Genomic DNA, 15,265 nt, shown 5'->3' with positions numbered 1-15,265 from the left:
AGGTGTTTTCTTACACGCAACAGTACCAAAAACACTTACCTCAGTTGCAATTTACCGAGTAAATGTTTCACACTGCTACATCATTCTTTAAGTTAATAGGCATGAAATATGGATTCCAGGTATCACCGCCCAGTTGAAGCTAATTTTTTATACAAAACAAAAACATATGTGACTGACACTAACCTTTGTTTGGTCCATCAGGAACAGTTGCCTCTTCAATATCGTTCTTTACATGGAACAGATCCAATAATTATGGTTTAGCAACAAGTAGTTCTTTAACATTTGATTTGAAAAAAATATAAAAAAAAATAAAATAAATAAATAACAAAAAATGAATAAATTAAATTAAATTAAATTAAATTAAATTAAATTAAATTAAATTAAATTAAATTAAATTAAATTAAATTAAATTAAATTAATGATTTTTTCATTGCAAACTATTTCCAAGTGGCTCCAAATCAAGGAGTTTAAACATTGAAAGTTATGTGTATGTGCCATCATATTTTTTTTACGCTAGTATTTCACATGTGCCATTTTGGATGGAACCAAAACCTTTTCTACACAAGTGATTTAATATTTAAAGGTTTAGATCACCTGAGCCGTTGACTGGATCACACCGCTCTCTTGCAGCTTTGTTGTTTCCACTGGCTCTTTGTTTTCATTTTCACATTGCTCCTTCTCTTCATCATTCTCCTCTTCCAAATCATCTGCTTCCTCATCCTCATCTGTCTGCTCTTCTTCTCCTGTTGTCTCATCGTCACTGAACTCTATGGTCTTGCGGTTGGAGATCTGAAAACGACCAAAACAGGAGGTGATGAGAGCGCTATAGTATAAAGAGCTCTAATAACTGAATATGAACAGAGTGAAAAGTAGTGGTAGGGGTCAAAACAAGAAGGTGAGGGTCATTTAGGCATGTAGTAGGGAGTTACATTACACATGATATACATGAGAGAGAGCTCAACTTTTCTCTCTCTCACACACATCACAGGAAAAAAAAAACCACAAGGTGTCTGAGAGACTGGGGATCTACATCTACAAGCTCATTTGCTAATATTCTCACCTCAAATCGCAAGCCACTCTTTCTTCATAATTCCTTGGATTTTTAAAACATACTGTACACACTGTCCACATCCTCAAAGCAGTTATTATCATTTATAGTCCAGTGGTTAAATATCATATAGTGTTAACACAATACACATCAGCCCAATGGGTGATCAGAAGATTCTAAACAAAATTAAGCAAATCTTTTTGCATGCAAGTACGTGAAAAAATTATCACAGACTAATAAAGATGGACATTCGAAAACATGTCCGGAAAAAATAAATGAGGTTTAATTAAAAAAAAATAGCAAGCATTCAAGAAATTCATAAAGCTTCAATACTAATAAGCGGAAGAACAAGCAGCTGAAGAAACACACTGTAGTAAATAGCAGCTGAAGATGATGTACAGAAACATCTATAAGGCATTATAGACACTCCCACAATGAGAAAGTGTTTTTTTTTTCATAAAAGCATTGAAACGATACTCAAAGCTTTCGTATGAGATGGCTGAGAAAATTGAAACATATGTAAACAAATAATGTCTGTTCATCATACTGAGAGAGTGGAAGCAGGTATGAGTGAGCTGGAAGATTTATTTTAAGTTGAGGTATTGAGGAAGAACATCATCCCAGAACTGTCGAGGCTCCTGAGACTCCTGAGAGGTAGACTGGTGTCTTCTAGCTGCACCTTTTTTACTCTTTGAGGTCTCTTGCTTTGATTTAGATTGCTTTGATGTAACCGATGGCTTTTCATTTCCTTTACATTGCTTCTTAGGTTCTTCTTCTTCTTCTTCCTCTTCTTCATGGTCATCTGCCGCCTCTTGTTTTGTATCTCCTTCTTCATCCTCAGTCTCTTCTGCTTGTTCACCTTCTTCCTCTTCATCTTTCTCAGCTTCACTGTCCTCTTCCTGCTCTGTTTCTTCTGCATCTATTTCTGAATTATTATCTTCACCTTCTTCTTCTTCTTCTTCTTCTTCTTCATTTTCTTCCTCTCTATCATCACTCTCCTTTTCCTCTTCCCCACTTTCCTCCTCTTCATTTTCTGTATCTCTTTCCATTCCCTCCTCTTCTTCCTCACGCTCTTCCTTTCCTGCTTTACTCAACCTCTCATCATCACTTTCCTCTTCCTCAGTGCCTTCTTGTCCTGCTTCACCCTCCTCCTCTTCTTCTTCAGTCTCTTTCTGCCCTGCTTCACCCTCCTCCTCTTCTTCCTCACTATCTTCCTGTCCTGCTTCACTCTCCTCTTCTTCCTCACTATCTTCCTGCCCTGCTTCACTCTCCTCTTCTTCCTCACTATCTTCCTGCCCTCCTTCACTCTCCTCTTCTTCCTCATTCTCTTCCTGTCCTGCTTCACTCTCCTCCTCTTCTTCCTCATTCTCTTCCTGTCCTGCTTCACTCTCTTCCTCTTCTTCCTCATTCTCTTCCTGTCCTGCTTCACTCTCCTCCTCTTCTTCCTCACTCTCTTTCTGTCCTGCTTCACTCTCATCCTCTTCTTCCTCACTCTTTTCCTGTCCTGCTTCACTGTCCTCCCCTTCTTCCTCACTCTCCTCCTGTCCTGCTTCACTTTCCTCCCCTTCTTCCTCACTCTCTTTCTGTCCTGCTTCACTCTCCTCCTCTTCTTCCTCACTCTTTTCCTGTCCTGCTTCACTCTCATCCTCTTCTTCCTCACTCTCCTCCTGTCCTTCTTCACTTTCCTCCCCTTCTTCCTCACTCTCCTCCTGTCCTGCTTCACTTTCCTCCCCTTCTTCCTCACTCTCCTCCTGTCCTGCTTCACTTTCCTCCCCTTCTTCCTCACTCTCCTCCTGTTCTGCTTCACTTTCCTCCCCTTCTTCCTCACTATACTCCTCTTCATTCCCACTGTCTATTTTTCCTACTTCACTCTCTTCCTCTTCTTCCTCGCTCTCTTCATTTCCTACTTCACTCTCTTCCTCTTCTTCCTCACTCACTTCCGTTCCTACTTCACTCTCTTCCTCTTCTTCCTTTCCTATGTCACTCTCTTCCTCACTCTCATCACCTTCTTCCTCAATCTTTTCCTTTCCTGCTTCACTCTCCTTCCCCTCTTCTTCCTCGCTCTCTTCATTCCCTGCTACACTCACCTCCTCTTCTTCCTCACTCTCTTCCTGTCCTACTTCACTATCTTTCTCTCCTACCTCCCTTTGTTGCTCTTCCATCACACTCTCCTGTTCTTCTTCCTCACTCCCACCCTCTGTCTCACTTTCATTTCCATTTTCCTCTTTAACCTCTGACTCGTTTTCCTCTGTCCTGACAGACCCTTTCTCCTCTTCAGAACTATCCCTTTCTTCTTCTGCTGCTTCTTCCTCTTCACTCTCACCCCCCTCACCATAAACACTTTCAGATTTAGAACATTTACTCTCATCCTCACCTTTCTCCTCTTCTGACACACTGTGTTTCTGTTTATTTTTTTCTTTACTGCTTTCTTCCTCATCAGAGCTCATTCTGCTTTCGTCCTCTTCTTTCTCCACAGGCTCACTTACTCCTTCATTCTCTCGTTCCTCCATAACATGACTGCTCCCTTCTTCCTCAAACTCACTCTCACTCTCTATTCCTTGCTTTGACTCGGTCTTACTTTTCTCCTCTTTCTTCTCTCCTTCGCTCTCCTCATCTTGTCTTGACTTTCTCCACATTGTGTCATCTTGCTCTTCATTGTGATCATTTGTTCTCTGATCAACACTTTTACTAGATTCCTGGCCAGATTCCACACAGCTGCTCTTCTCCCTTCCTTTGCTCTTCTCACTGTCTGTGATCCCTCTGCTCTTATCCTCCTCTTCTTCCTCCTGTGATAATTGACGGATCTCATCCTTCCCACTTGTGACTCCTTTATCTACAGATTTCTCCTCAGTGTGAAACTGAGACACGTTCCTTTCAGTTTCCTCGTCTGAAGCTGCAGGCATAGGCTTTACATTAATGGTAACCGCTGTCCTTTTGCTTAGATTCCTCTCTGGATCCTCACAGATTGAGGCAGCATTTGAAAGAGTCTGTTCATCCAGTGCGTCTGGACTCTGCCCACTAGTTTGCGAGAAGTTGATGGATGCTGCTCGGGACAGGAACTGACTGGAGGCTACCTCTTTCAGAAGATGCACAGGACTTTCAATTGGCAGGTCTTCTGTTAGCGATGTCACTCCAATGAGAGAGCTCGCCAGTGTATTCTCTGATTGGGAACTGAGGCTGTTTGAACCGGCTGCTGCTTCAAAGTCCAGCACAAGCCCTTTAGCTGTCATTTGTGGGTCTGCTTTGTGCTCGGGTTTGGTAGCCCGGGTCTTCTTGGTAGCTACCTGTGCTCGATTATACTCATCATTAGTAGTGCTGCCTTCCCTTGTTTTTGCAACATGCTCAATGGTATTGTCCGGTAAATTGCTTTGTACAACTATTGGCTTGCTTCTCACTACCTTGCTAGATTCTGCAGATATGTGTTTCACCTGTGTGATTCGAGCAGAAAACTTTTCTTCAGTGGCTTGTCGCTGTCTTTTTTCCACTGACCTTGTTTTGGACCCTGCTTTCTTTAAATCCACTGATTCATAAATGTCTTTCTCAGTGTCTTTTTCAGCTCCTTTTATGTTACTTGAATGTATTTTTACCTCAGACTTGCAGACATTCTTTTGACCTGACTGGGTTTTAGCTTTAGGCTTAATCTCAATTACTTGGCTAGGCAATTCAGACTTAGACTTTAGCGCTAAGTCTGGTTTAGCTCTCTCTCTCCTTACTGAATGCCTTATTATGTTACTATCCTTCACAGCATTCCCTTTATTACTGTCTTCCTCAGTGCTATCTAAACTCTGGTGGGGAATGCTGGGAAGTTGATCAAACTGTGATTTGCCACTACGACTTCTTAATAACTTGGAAGGCAGGGCCTTGCTTGATCTAAGCCCCGCCCACCCTTGATCAGGGTCGGGGTCTTGTATGAGCTGCTCCACCGCCTTACTGCGCTTTGCCTCTGCTTTAATTTTCTTCCTCTATCCAGGCCCCAAGAAGCAGAAGGGAAAATAAAAGAATGAAAATTGAGTGAGCATGAAGTGCAAGACGAATGAGTGCAGAATAAACACAAAGATGAAAAAAAGTATATGAATAAATAAATAAATGCCATAGAGTGAGATACAGAGAGAGCTGTGATAATAGGAAGAATGCATGAGCATTAAAATTGCACTGTTCATTAGATAGATAGATAGATAGATAGATAGATAGATAGATAGATAGATAGATAGATAGATAGATAGATAGATAGATAGATAGATAGATAGATAGATAGGTTCACATCAATTTTGTGTGTGCTCACTGTACGGGTCGATCTTCCATTGGATTATTCATCTGATTAGATCAATTCTTACAATCTCTGTAAACCAGTGTCTGTGGTCTTTACACTGCTGAACTCTCATGTGCTCATCTTATGTGCTCATAAGTGTCTTTCTAATGAAGGGATTTATCATTGGAATGGCACTAATTACATTTACGAAAAGCATTCATCTGGAAGTGTATCGTTGCTTTTTATATATTTATCACTTTAAGCACCACACAGATTCTATCCACTGCCTACCTTCTGCACAGGAGACAAAGTAATAGTCTTCTCACCCGGATCCATCTTCATTACATGAGTCTTTTAAAGCAGATAAAAAAAACCCCATAAAAGTCAAAAAAAAAAAAAAACATAAAGCTGTTCATCATAGCACATTATGACCAGCTGTAAATTATCCTATATTATTATAGCATTGTTTTAGATTTAAACTCATATGCTGTTGATTATTCAATATTCAGATATAAATTGAGGTAAGCAGTTAATATAAAACATTCCTTTCTGTACTCACTAAATTCAATAAATCTGCAGTTTCTCCCAAATCTTTCACGCTTTCATTATCCTCATAATTTTCAACAGGAGTCTTCGCATCTACTTCATGCTCTTCTGTGACCTTGCCTATGAAAATACACATATAATGCACACAGCTTTCAAACACATCAGGATTAATTAAAGTAGTCAAAACTTTCAAAAGTGTTTATTACCACAGCTGCTGAGAAGGCCATTCCTCTGGAAGCCATTTGAGGTTCTCTGGTTTAGTTGTGGAGGTAAAGTGTGACTAGTTGCAGGTAGAGACACGTTAAGGTGACCTGAACTAAGAGGTGGAAGAGTCCGAAACATCATCCCAAACTGCTCTGGAGAGCGTTCCTAAAAAAAAAAGAGAGACGCAAATAATTACAGGAGATGGTAACAATCCCAGGATCGGAACTTGGCAGATAGAAAATAAAAAAACAAAAAAATCATTTTGATTGTCTGACAAAGATTGGAACTAGAAATATTCACGCACAAAGAAACTCAAAAGTTTTGTAGTTAGGATTAATTTTATTATATTTATACTTTATTACATATACTTAAAAAAATTGGCATCGAAGTGAAAATAAAAAAAAATCTAAGAAAAAAACACATGATTTTCAGTTATGCATTTTTCCTGTACTTTTGTAAATATAAAAAAGTTTTAGAATATCACTTAAAGTTATAGAAGAAGGAGACGTGATTAATTGCTGTTTCCTCATTTACAGCATCATATACCATTACCTAATTTTCTATTAATTATTTTGTCATAAAATACTTTGACAATTCCACCCAAAAATTATTAAAATAGCATGCTGGTAATAAAAAAGGCCATTTTATCTTAAATACCAAAACATTTATCTGATTTTTCTTCCCATACAATAAACCTCCAGCTCTCATCACAGGAAAAGTACACACTTCTGATTATTTAAGGATTTCTCACAACAGTAGCTTGTAAAATGTTATTAATCATATTAAAGGTCATGTTCATTGTCTTATGTATTTAAAAACATATTAGTTCATTTTTATGAACATTATTTTAGCACCATTAATGCACAAAACTAAAACAAAACCCTTCAACATTCCCAGGGAAACTTCTCTGAGGTTATGCTAACTTCTTCTATTAACTAGCATTAATACACTGATAGAAATCAAATTATTATAATCAACTGTGTTACATGAAACTCACCCTTTCTCTGCGTCTGTCCCGGGCTGAGAGACTTCTGTTCAGACTGTGCCGAGACTCCGCCTCCCGGAGCAGCTTCTCCAGATGGTCTTCAGTCACATCATTGTCCTCTAGAATCACAACTTCTGACCTTTGGAGCCGAGGTTTAGCCAATACTACCATGTGACACCCACCACAAGTAACCTGGATGTATAAAACACAAGTACAGAGTACATGCTTGATGTGTTATGATAAAAAAGATTTTGTATGATTTAGAGGAAAAGATAATAAAAACCCACAGCCTGCACATTATATTTGAGGAATCGTGGACACAGTGTTGGTTTGAATTGGTTGGCAAAGTACTCCTCTCCTAAAGCCAGTTTCCCGTGACGGCCATCGCCAAATGTATAGAGAAGTCCACTCTCTGAAATGAACACATTTAAAATTAGAATGAGTTTTCACTCCATAATTATATTTCTACAAATAAACGGCATATTTTGCAACACACGTTGAAGAGAATGCTGCATCAGGTTGCAGGTGAGGACCTGGGATCTCCTCCAGCCCTACATCCTGTTTGTGTGTGATACACCTACTTGAACTTCTGTTTAGAACGAGACCCCAGGGACTGTTAGATGTGGCAAAAGAGACCTCGGAAGAGTAACCCTTCCGGTTTTGCCATTAATATGTTCAACATGTGCAAGACCACATATGGAGGTTCCTAGCTCACTGGCATGGCCCCTATACTGTCAGCGGTTGGGTGGCCCCAGTGAACTACTCTCTGCAATATACAAAGTAGGAGAATTGAAACCCAGATATATCATGACAACTTGATTAAAAAAATGGATTGAACCTGTCCCTGTGCTCTCAGCTTTCCGATGTCTTTCCAAAACCACCCTTTGGCTGAGGGGTCTTGTCTCACAAAGACAAGAACTAGGGGAACTGGTGACTCGGTTAGAATTTGCAGACGTGTTCTCAAAGGAGCCTGGACACACAGCTGATACAATTTGACTTCAAAACCCCATCCAAAGTTGTGATTCGGCAGCAGCCATACTGAGTTCATGCTGCCAGGCTTGGGGGAAGTGACCAAAATGCTACAGGATGGAAATTTTGAAGAAACTGCCAGCACCTGGTCCCATTGTAGTGGTTCCAAAAGGCAGACAGAAGCCAAAGGGTCTGCAATAACCTCTAAAAAACCTGAATCAAGTTTCAGAAGAGTCTGACTGCAACACCTCAACCTCAGCCCTCACAAAGGGATACTGACAGATGCCCCTGACCCCAGAAGCAAATGCCAAAAACACATTCGGCACATATAGCAGTGACCTTGGCAGCATTAGGGTCTCCCTTTTACAGCAGTGTACTCGGATGACTTGACAATCCACTCACCCACATGGTCAAATAATTTTATTCAATTTCAAGGCCAGGAATAATGGCAAACCCACTAAAGTGCCATATGGAGCTGACTGAGGCACAGCACCTGGTTTACTGCATTGCCACATCAGAAAGAAAATCAAGGCAGTCAAAGATTATCCACAAGCCACATCCTAGCGACAGGTATTTACTTTCTTGGGGTGGGTGGGGCATTACAGAAGATTCAGGTCTAATTTCTCTTCTCAGAGCCTTCCCCTCTGAGACCTCATAAAAAAGACCAACCTGACCAGGTATGGTGGACTGAGGCAGCTGACCAAGCATTCCAGATGCTTGAACAAGTGTTCACAAGCTCAGCAAGTATTAAGCAATCCATATTTTGATCCTTTTACCATGTACGTGGAAGCTTCAAAGGCAGAGCTAGGTACACTTCTCTCTCAGACCTCTGACAGGGAAGAACGACTAGCAGCATTATGCCAGTGTGGAATGAGAAGTTGTTCCATAAATTGGGCCATTGAGGAGTTGAAGTACTACTACTCACTCAGACATTTCACCTTGGTCAAGGATCATGCCCCAGCGGATGACAAAAGCTAAAGATACCAATGTCTGTAAAACCTAGTGGTGTCTTTCATTGCAGGATTTCTCATTCCAGGTGCAAGCAATGCAGAATATCTCTTACAAAATTACAGCTTGTGCTTCTCCACCTGGTCCTCACCTGACCACAGCACCACCACCTCTAAAAAAAGACCCTGTTAGCCTAGTGCTCACCAGACCAGCCTCTTGTTTCCTCCCCATTCATCTCTTCTGGCATCTTAGAAATAAAAAGTAGTCCTACTGATGGTTGTTAATCAACATCTCTGTCTCTTTGTGTCTGTGTTCCACTTGCCACTGCTGAGAAAGGCTACTACAGTATTTAATCTTTAAAAGACTAAGCCTTTGATTATGTGGGCTGTCTGTGTAAGGTGTTACTATAGAAACAATAACACATTAGAAAGAGTACATTAATATGAATCTGTTTATATAGCAGCACTACGGTTAGAGCTGCAGTTGTGTAAAAGAATCATCAGCTTTGATTCACCAATTGGTGTGATGACAGAGCCTTTGCAGTACCTGTGAGAACGGCGCTGTGATTTTCTCCACATGCTATGTGCTTTACTTTTCCCTTCCGGAAATGTTCCACCACCTTCGGTAAACGGGACTCAAAGGTGAAGGTACCATGACCCAGTTGACCAAATTGCCCCAGGCCAAAGGAATAGAGGTATTTTTCTGAGTCCAATTACAAACACACAAACACATCAGGAACCAACAAAAAAGTACAGAGTACAATGAATAACAGCAGAAAGAAAGTGAGTCAGACAGACATACACCAAATAACAGATGACATAATAGATGATGTTCACTAAAATACAGTTAGTAGGTGTCGGGTACTAGTGTTACATCTGAGTACTGTCTGTTTGAGATGATTACACACTCTACATCTCTAAATCAAGCACTTTTTAGGCACAGAATAAAAGGCTGTCTGCCATTGTCATATCTTTAAAGCATGACTTTTTGCGTCAGTTGTAGTACCTGTGAGTGCGAGTGTGTGGCCTCCCCCACATGCCACCTGCAGCACCGGTTCACTGATACCCTCCACCTGCTGGGGCACTCTGTGATTGGGCACCTTTGATGTGCACAATCCCAGCTTCCCACTGTCTCTCTCTCCAAAGGTGAATAACGCACCGTCCTCTGGAACGCACAATACAGCTGTTACTTAGCAACAAGCCACAGTATGACCGGGAGGTTTCATTCAGTCAAATTAATGATGAATTTTGTGTGTGCACCATAAGCCACTAAAGGCCAGTGAAATGATGTTAGCAGTAATGGATCATGAGTCACACAGGCAGAATTAATGAGGAAAAGCTTGACCAGTGCTATTTCCACAAATATTAAGATAAAAAACACAATGTTTTTATAGTGAAATGATTTGGATGATTGGGAATTGTTAAAACAGCAATTTCCAACCAGTTTTTATTTAATAATGAAATCCTTCAAGAAAATTAAAAAATTAAAGATCAACTAGTCATGTCACTGACTGAGGAACAAGAAAGTCCTTGCTCCTGAACACTCTCCTGTGATGACCATGACAAAGCACTGATGTGGAAAATGCTTCTATGAATGTTAAATTAATATCTTCTCTTAAATAAATATCTTTGTTGTCCTATAATGACACATTTGTAATGCATTTCTTATTTGTCCTGAATTATATCAGACATCCACCAAACCCCTGATTGAGCTGTTACTATAGAAACAATACCATTTATATAAACCTTTGATTAGTCTTACAGCCAGAACTACTGCCAGAACTGCTGTAATAGGAAATTAATCAACTCCTTCTGACCAATTTAAGTTGTGGTATAATATTTAATAAAATATGATGCTGGAAATTTAAGCATAGCAAAAAATTCTAAATGCATTTCTGTTAGTCATTGTGAAGTCATAACAAGTACGCTGAGATGAGTTTACCTGTTACAAAAGCAGAGTGGTAATAACCACAGGAAATCCACGTCACCCATTTCTCTGCATAAAGTTCACGTGGAGTGGAAGTCCCTTCCTCCTTTCCCAAACCAATCTGCCCTTCTGAGTTATCGCCCCAGACGTACAGCTTCCCGTCCTCTAGAAGACGACAACAGAATAAACTGAACCTCATACGATAAACTGAAAAACTGAAAAAATCTCTCAAGCTTTCATATATCTAACACAAAATAATCACTTTGTAGAGGAAGTTAGACTTTTCGAAGAAGTTTTTATACTAAGAAAAAAAAAAAGATATTATGAAATATCACAAATACAATTATGCAGTGACCAAGAACTGTGTCTTCTTGAAAATTCTAACCGGCCAGTACACAGGTTCCCAAAAGTACTTCTGGACAACTGAGCATCTTAGTGTTTTAACACAACTCAGGAGGTGCTGCTAAATAGCTGTTTTTTTAATCATGTGTATTGGACATTGTAAATACACTGAAATATATCGTTGTATCAGAGTATCTATCTATCAACACTTATTTTGTGAAAAACACAGTAATCAAAATTAAATCCAATGGTGAGCTATGAAAATTAACAATATTTCAGAAAGAAAATCAGTTGTGTATTAAATCTTTTACATGTCAGAGTAGGACAATACAACTCAAGCACAAAGAGAAGTTAACACAAATCTAAGTTATTTAAATTAAATTAAATTAAATTAAATTAAATTAAATTAAATTAAATTAAATTAAATTAAATTAAATTAAATTAAATTAAATTAAATTAAATTAAATTAAATTAAATTCCATGTCAATTTGTTTAAGCCCAAGTTTAAAGTCCAAGTCATAATAATGTATGTCTGATCATGTACTCAAACAGCTTGGACAATTGACTTGTGCTTGAGTTTACTGTCCTGCTCTGACATGTAAAACGTAACCAGTTGCATCTTTGAATATTATAATATTATTCCAACTAGTTTACTAATACTCAGCTTTAACAGTTTAAGGACTGTTAAATTGGCCGTGAAGAGATGGCTTATGGAGGTTATATAACACAGCTAGTTAGCTTGTCATGTATCACTATATCTGTTAGCAAACTTCAGCAGTCAGATCTCTTACGTGTAATAGCAGCCGACGTGTTGGAGCCAGCTGCGAGCATCTTGATTGGACCGTGTTTTGTGAAGAACTCCACCAGCTGGAATGAACTTCTTTCCACAAAGTCTCCAAGACCGAGCTGACCTTCATTATTCCCACCTGCTGCGTACAGGTTACCGCATGCTGCAGACACAAAGAGATTTCTGTCACACCCTCATCTCTGAAATAAATACTATGTTTGTTGCAAATCTCTTTACAAAGGCTGTGTTTACATGTGTCACATATTGAGACGCAAATTTTAAAAAAATTGTCCTGATCCATACATTGACAAGGACATTTTGTACATTTACTTCATCTGATACCTTCCATCGATGGACCAATATCTTGTGACTGAACTCGGAAATAAATAGGAATGTAAATGCAAACATTTTTTGAACTATGGGCTCTGTTAACCATGTGCTGCTTAACAAAGATGGAGGAAGTGTAAAAATACTTACATGTGTAAACAAGAGTATGAGTTCTTCCACAAGCAACAAGCTTGACTCTTTCGGATTTCAAGGCTGGAACAAAAAATACAGTTCTCTGTTAGTTTGAGAAGGCACAGTAAACCCATTAAACAAAAAGACAACAAAAAATAAACACAAAGATGATGACAGAAAGGTACGAGGAATTTGTCATAACACTGATATGCTGCTTCAGGATAGGAATAGTCACAACGTCAATGCAAACTGATATCCACAAAGATGTAGATTTCTAGTTAGATCATAATGACCAAGCCAGAGGCGACAGTGACAGAGAAAAACTACCTGAGGTGATATGACAAAGAAAACCTTCTGGGTGACATCAGATAGAGGGATTAAATGTGTTAAAAGGATGTGCAGGATGAACAGTTTGTAAATCAAAGTCCTGATGATGAGCACTGGATTTCATAGGCACAAATGTATAGCCTCCCGGTGAGATTATTTCTTAAAGAGTGAGTTTTAAGCATGTTTTTGTGAAGTATCCATGTGGGACCCTGCGCATCAACAGTAGGTGAGTTTATCAAAGTACAGAACTGATATCGAGCTATGATCACAACCGTATTTCAACAGCATGACGCCCTAGAAATTGTGTGTGTGTGTGTGTGCTGATGGATTTAGCAGACAAAAACTGTGTTGTCTCCTGAAGCTAAAGAAAAAGAGAAAATTTTACCTTTAACACAAGTAGGTTTATTCACGCTGATCTTTTCTCCCAGGCCAAGCTGTCCCCAGTTGTTACTGCCAAACATGAACAATTTTCCATTCTCTATGTTAGGATGGAAAAACAGATTAATAACGAGCGTTTTACCACAATGATTTTACTGTACTGTAATAAACGACAATAATGTATAACCACAGTATAACCTGTAATTAGTGCGGTGTGTTCATCTCCACATGCTAGCCTTAAAGGGACATCATTTTTCAACCAGAACTTGCTGGGAACGTTGTCTGCGAATTTACTCTTGCCAAAAGTGAACACAGCTCCCGTTTCTGCCAGAAAACAAAGAAAAAATATCGATAAAACCAAGAAGTTGTTTCTCTAGCCATCTCAGGCTTAAGTGAAGTTTAGACTTTTAATTGAGTATTTAATCCAAAAGAATATATATTTAATTCTGTTTGATTTATTACACATTGCTCATTTATTTTTATTATATGCATCTTAGTATTTTTCCATTTCTTTTTATCTTTCAGTTGTTATTTTATTGCACCCTAATAATAATTATTCTATAGCATGCTCTTGTGTACTTGAAGCTACATTAATGATTAATACACTACAAAACAAAGAATTAAAACCTAAATCTAATTGTGTAAAGTGTGCTTACTACATAAAAATACAAAAAAGTAACTAAACTTTGTTATGCATGAATTGTACATACAGTATATTCTAATGATGTACTTGGAGTGAAATGAATCTATATGAAAATCTTTCAGTATATTAGAAATGCATTAGGAATACCTGACTTTGTTATACACCTCTATTTCTTAGGCTTTATTCACCAAAAACAAACTAAAACAAATTGCATTAAACAAACAACTGTATTAGCAATAGTGTAGTATCATGACATACACTATAAGACCAAAAGTTTGTGGACACCTGGCCATCAGTGCCAGTGTGGGTTTGCAACAAAGCTGGAAGCACACAATTATCTAGAACGTTCCTTCACTGGAACTTGAAGAGCTAACCCTGTTCCAGTTCGAGTTTTCCTGCACACAGCCCTGACTCTGACTCAACCCCCTGATCACCTCTGGGATGAACCGATTGCACACTAACACACATCCCCAAAGACACACTCTAAAACCTAGAAGAAAGCATTCTCACTTATGTACATGGATATGATGTGATAGTCAGGTGTCCACAAACTTTTGGCCATATAGTGTAACTCACAACATCATAAGATCTAAGCTTTCTAATAGAATGCACTGTGACCCCAATGTTAGTATAAAGCCCAGTCCAGTATACAAAATATCTGCCCTGGAGGTCAATAACAAAGCTAGCAGGGCCAGGACATGTTTAAAGCGTCTTCAGATACAGAAGGAACCTATACCAAAAAAGTTTTTATATACAATAAACATGTTTGCAAACAATTATCTACCAAAATGTGTAGTAGTAGTACTATTAATAATAATGATGATACTACTACTACTACTACTACTAATAATAATAATAATAATAATAAACTAAATTTGATCAGCGCACTATTAATGCAATATTGAACACACTTTTTAAATAATATATTAGCGTGATTAATGTTTATTTTTAGAGAGAGAGAGAGAGAGAGATTGAGAGAGAGAGCAGGGGGCGTGGCTTGGTTGTCCCTAGCAACGCAACGAAGCTACTTTTCGTCTGCTTGAATTAAATGAAAGCTCTTTTCACACTAACAGAACAGATGGACAGTTTAAAATATATGGTTATTATACTTGTGTGTTTTTTATATATAATTTGTGTTTTTTTCCCTCTCTATCCGTCTCCATTAAATTCTTTTCTCACCTAAATTCTTCCTCTTGTTATTTAACGTTACACAATTCAAATGGAGAGACTAATCGCTTTAGGACTTTGCTCTTGCTATCTAACTATTCTGAAACTGTAATGTAATAATATCCGTGAAAAGTTTATTTGTGAGGATATTAAATATTAAATAACCCTACCTGGTATTTCCTCCTCTGAGTCTCCAGCCATCTCTATAAGCAGCTTATTACGATGGAGCCCACATTAAAGTTCAATTCCGGTTCACGAGAGCCTGTAACCGTCACTTCCTGTTTACT

General features: G+C 38.7%; 1 protein-coding gene across 1 annotated transcript; it reads right to left on the bottom strand.

The window, feature by feature from the left end:
- Nucleotides 1–795: 795 nt before the first annotated feature.
- Nucleotides 796–15,251, bottom strand: rpgrb (retinitis pigmentosa GTPase regulator b). The gene is made up of 14 exons (XM_058381386.1): nucleotides 15,149–15,251; nucleotides 13,367–13,492; nucleotides 13,176–13,268; nucleotides 12,482–12,544; nucleotides 12,009–12,167; nucleotides 10,891–11,040; nucleotides 9,955–10,113; nucleotides 9,496–9,651; nucleotides 7,320–7,444; nucleotides 7,045–7,224; nucleotides 6,050–6,212; nucleotides 5,857–5,963; nucleotides 5,589–5,648; nucleotides 796–5,010 (listed from the first exon to the last, which is right to left on the bottom strand). The coding sequence occupies exons 1-14, from the start codon at nucleotides 15,177–15,179 to the stop codon at nucleotides 1,633–1,635; spliced, it is 4,950 nt and encodes a 1,649-aa protein (XP_058237369.1). The 5' UTR covers nucleotides 15,180–15,251; the 3' UTR covers nucleotides 796–1,632.
- Between the last annotated feature and the right edge of the window lie 14 nt (nucleotides 15,252–15,265).

Source organism: Hemibagrus wyckioides, linkage group LG27 (genome assembly GCF_019097595.1).
Source record: "Hemibagrus wyckioides isolate EC202008001 linkage group LG27, SWU_Hwy_1.0, whole genome shotgun sequence".
Classification (NCBI taxonomy): domain Eukaryota; kingdom Metazoa; phylum Chordata; class Actinopteri; order Siluriformes; family Bagridae; genus Hemibagrus; species Hemibagrus wyckioides.
This window is presented reverse-complemented; position numbering and strand designations above follow the sequence as displayed.

Excerpts from the sequence above, each read along its gene's own strand:
- rpgrb (XM_058381386.1), bottom strand. The coding sequence starts at position 15,179 with ATGGCTGGAGACTCAGAGGAGGAAATACCAG. Across the intron at positions 11,041-12,008 it reads CACGTCGGCTGCTATTACAC|AGGACGGGAAGCTGTACGTC; the intron begins GTAAGAGATCTG and ends GTCGTCTTCTAG. Across the intron at positions 5,011-5,588 it reads CTTTGTCTCCTGTGCAGAAG|AGGAAGAAAATTAAAGCAGA; the intron begins GTAGGCAGTGGA and ends GGGCCTGGATAG.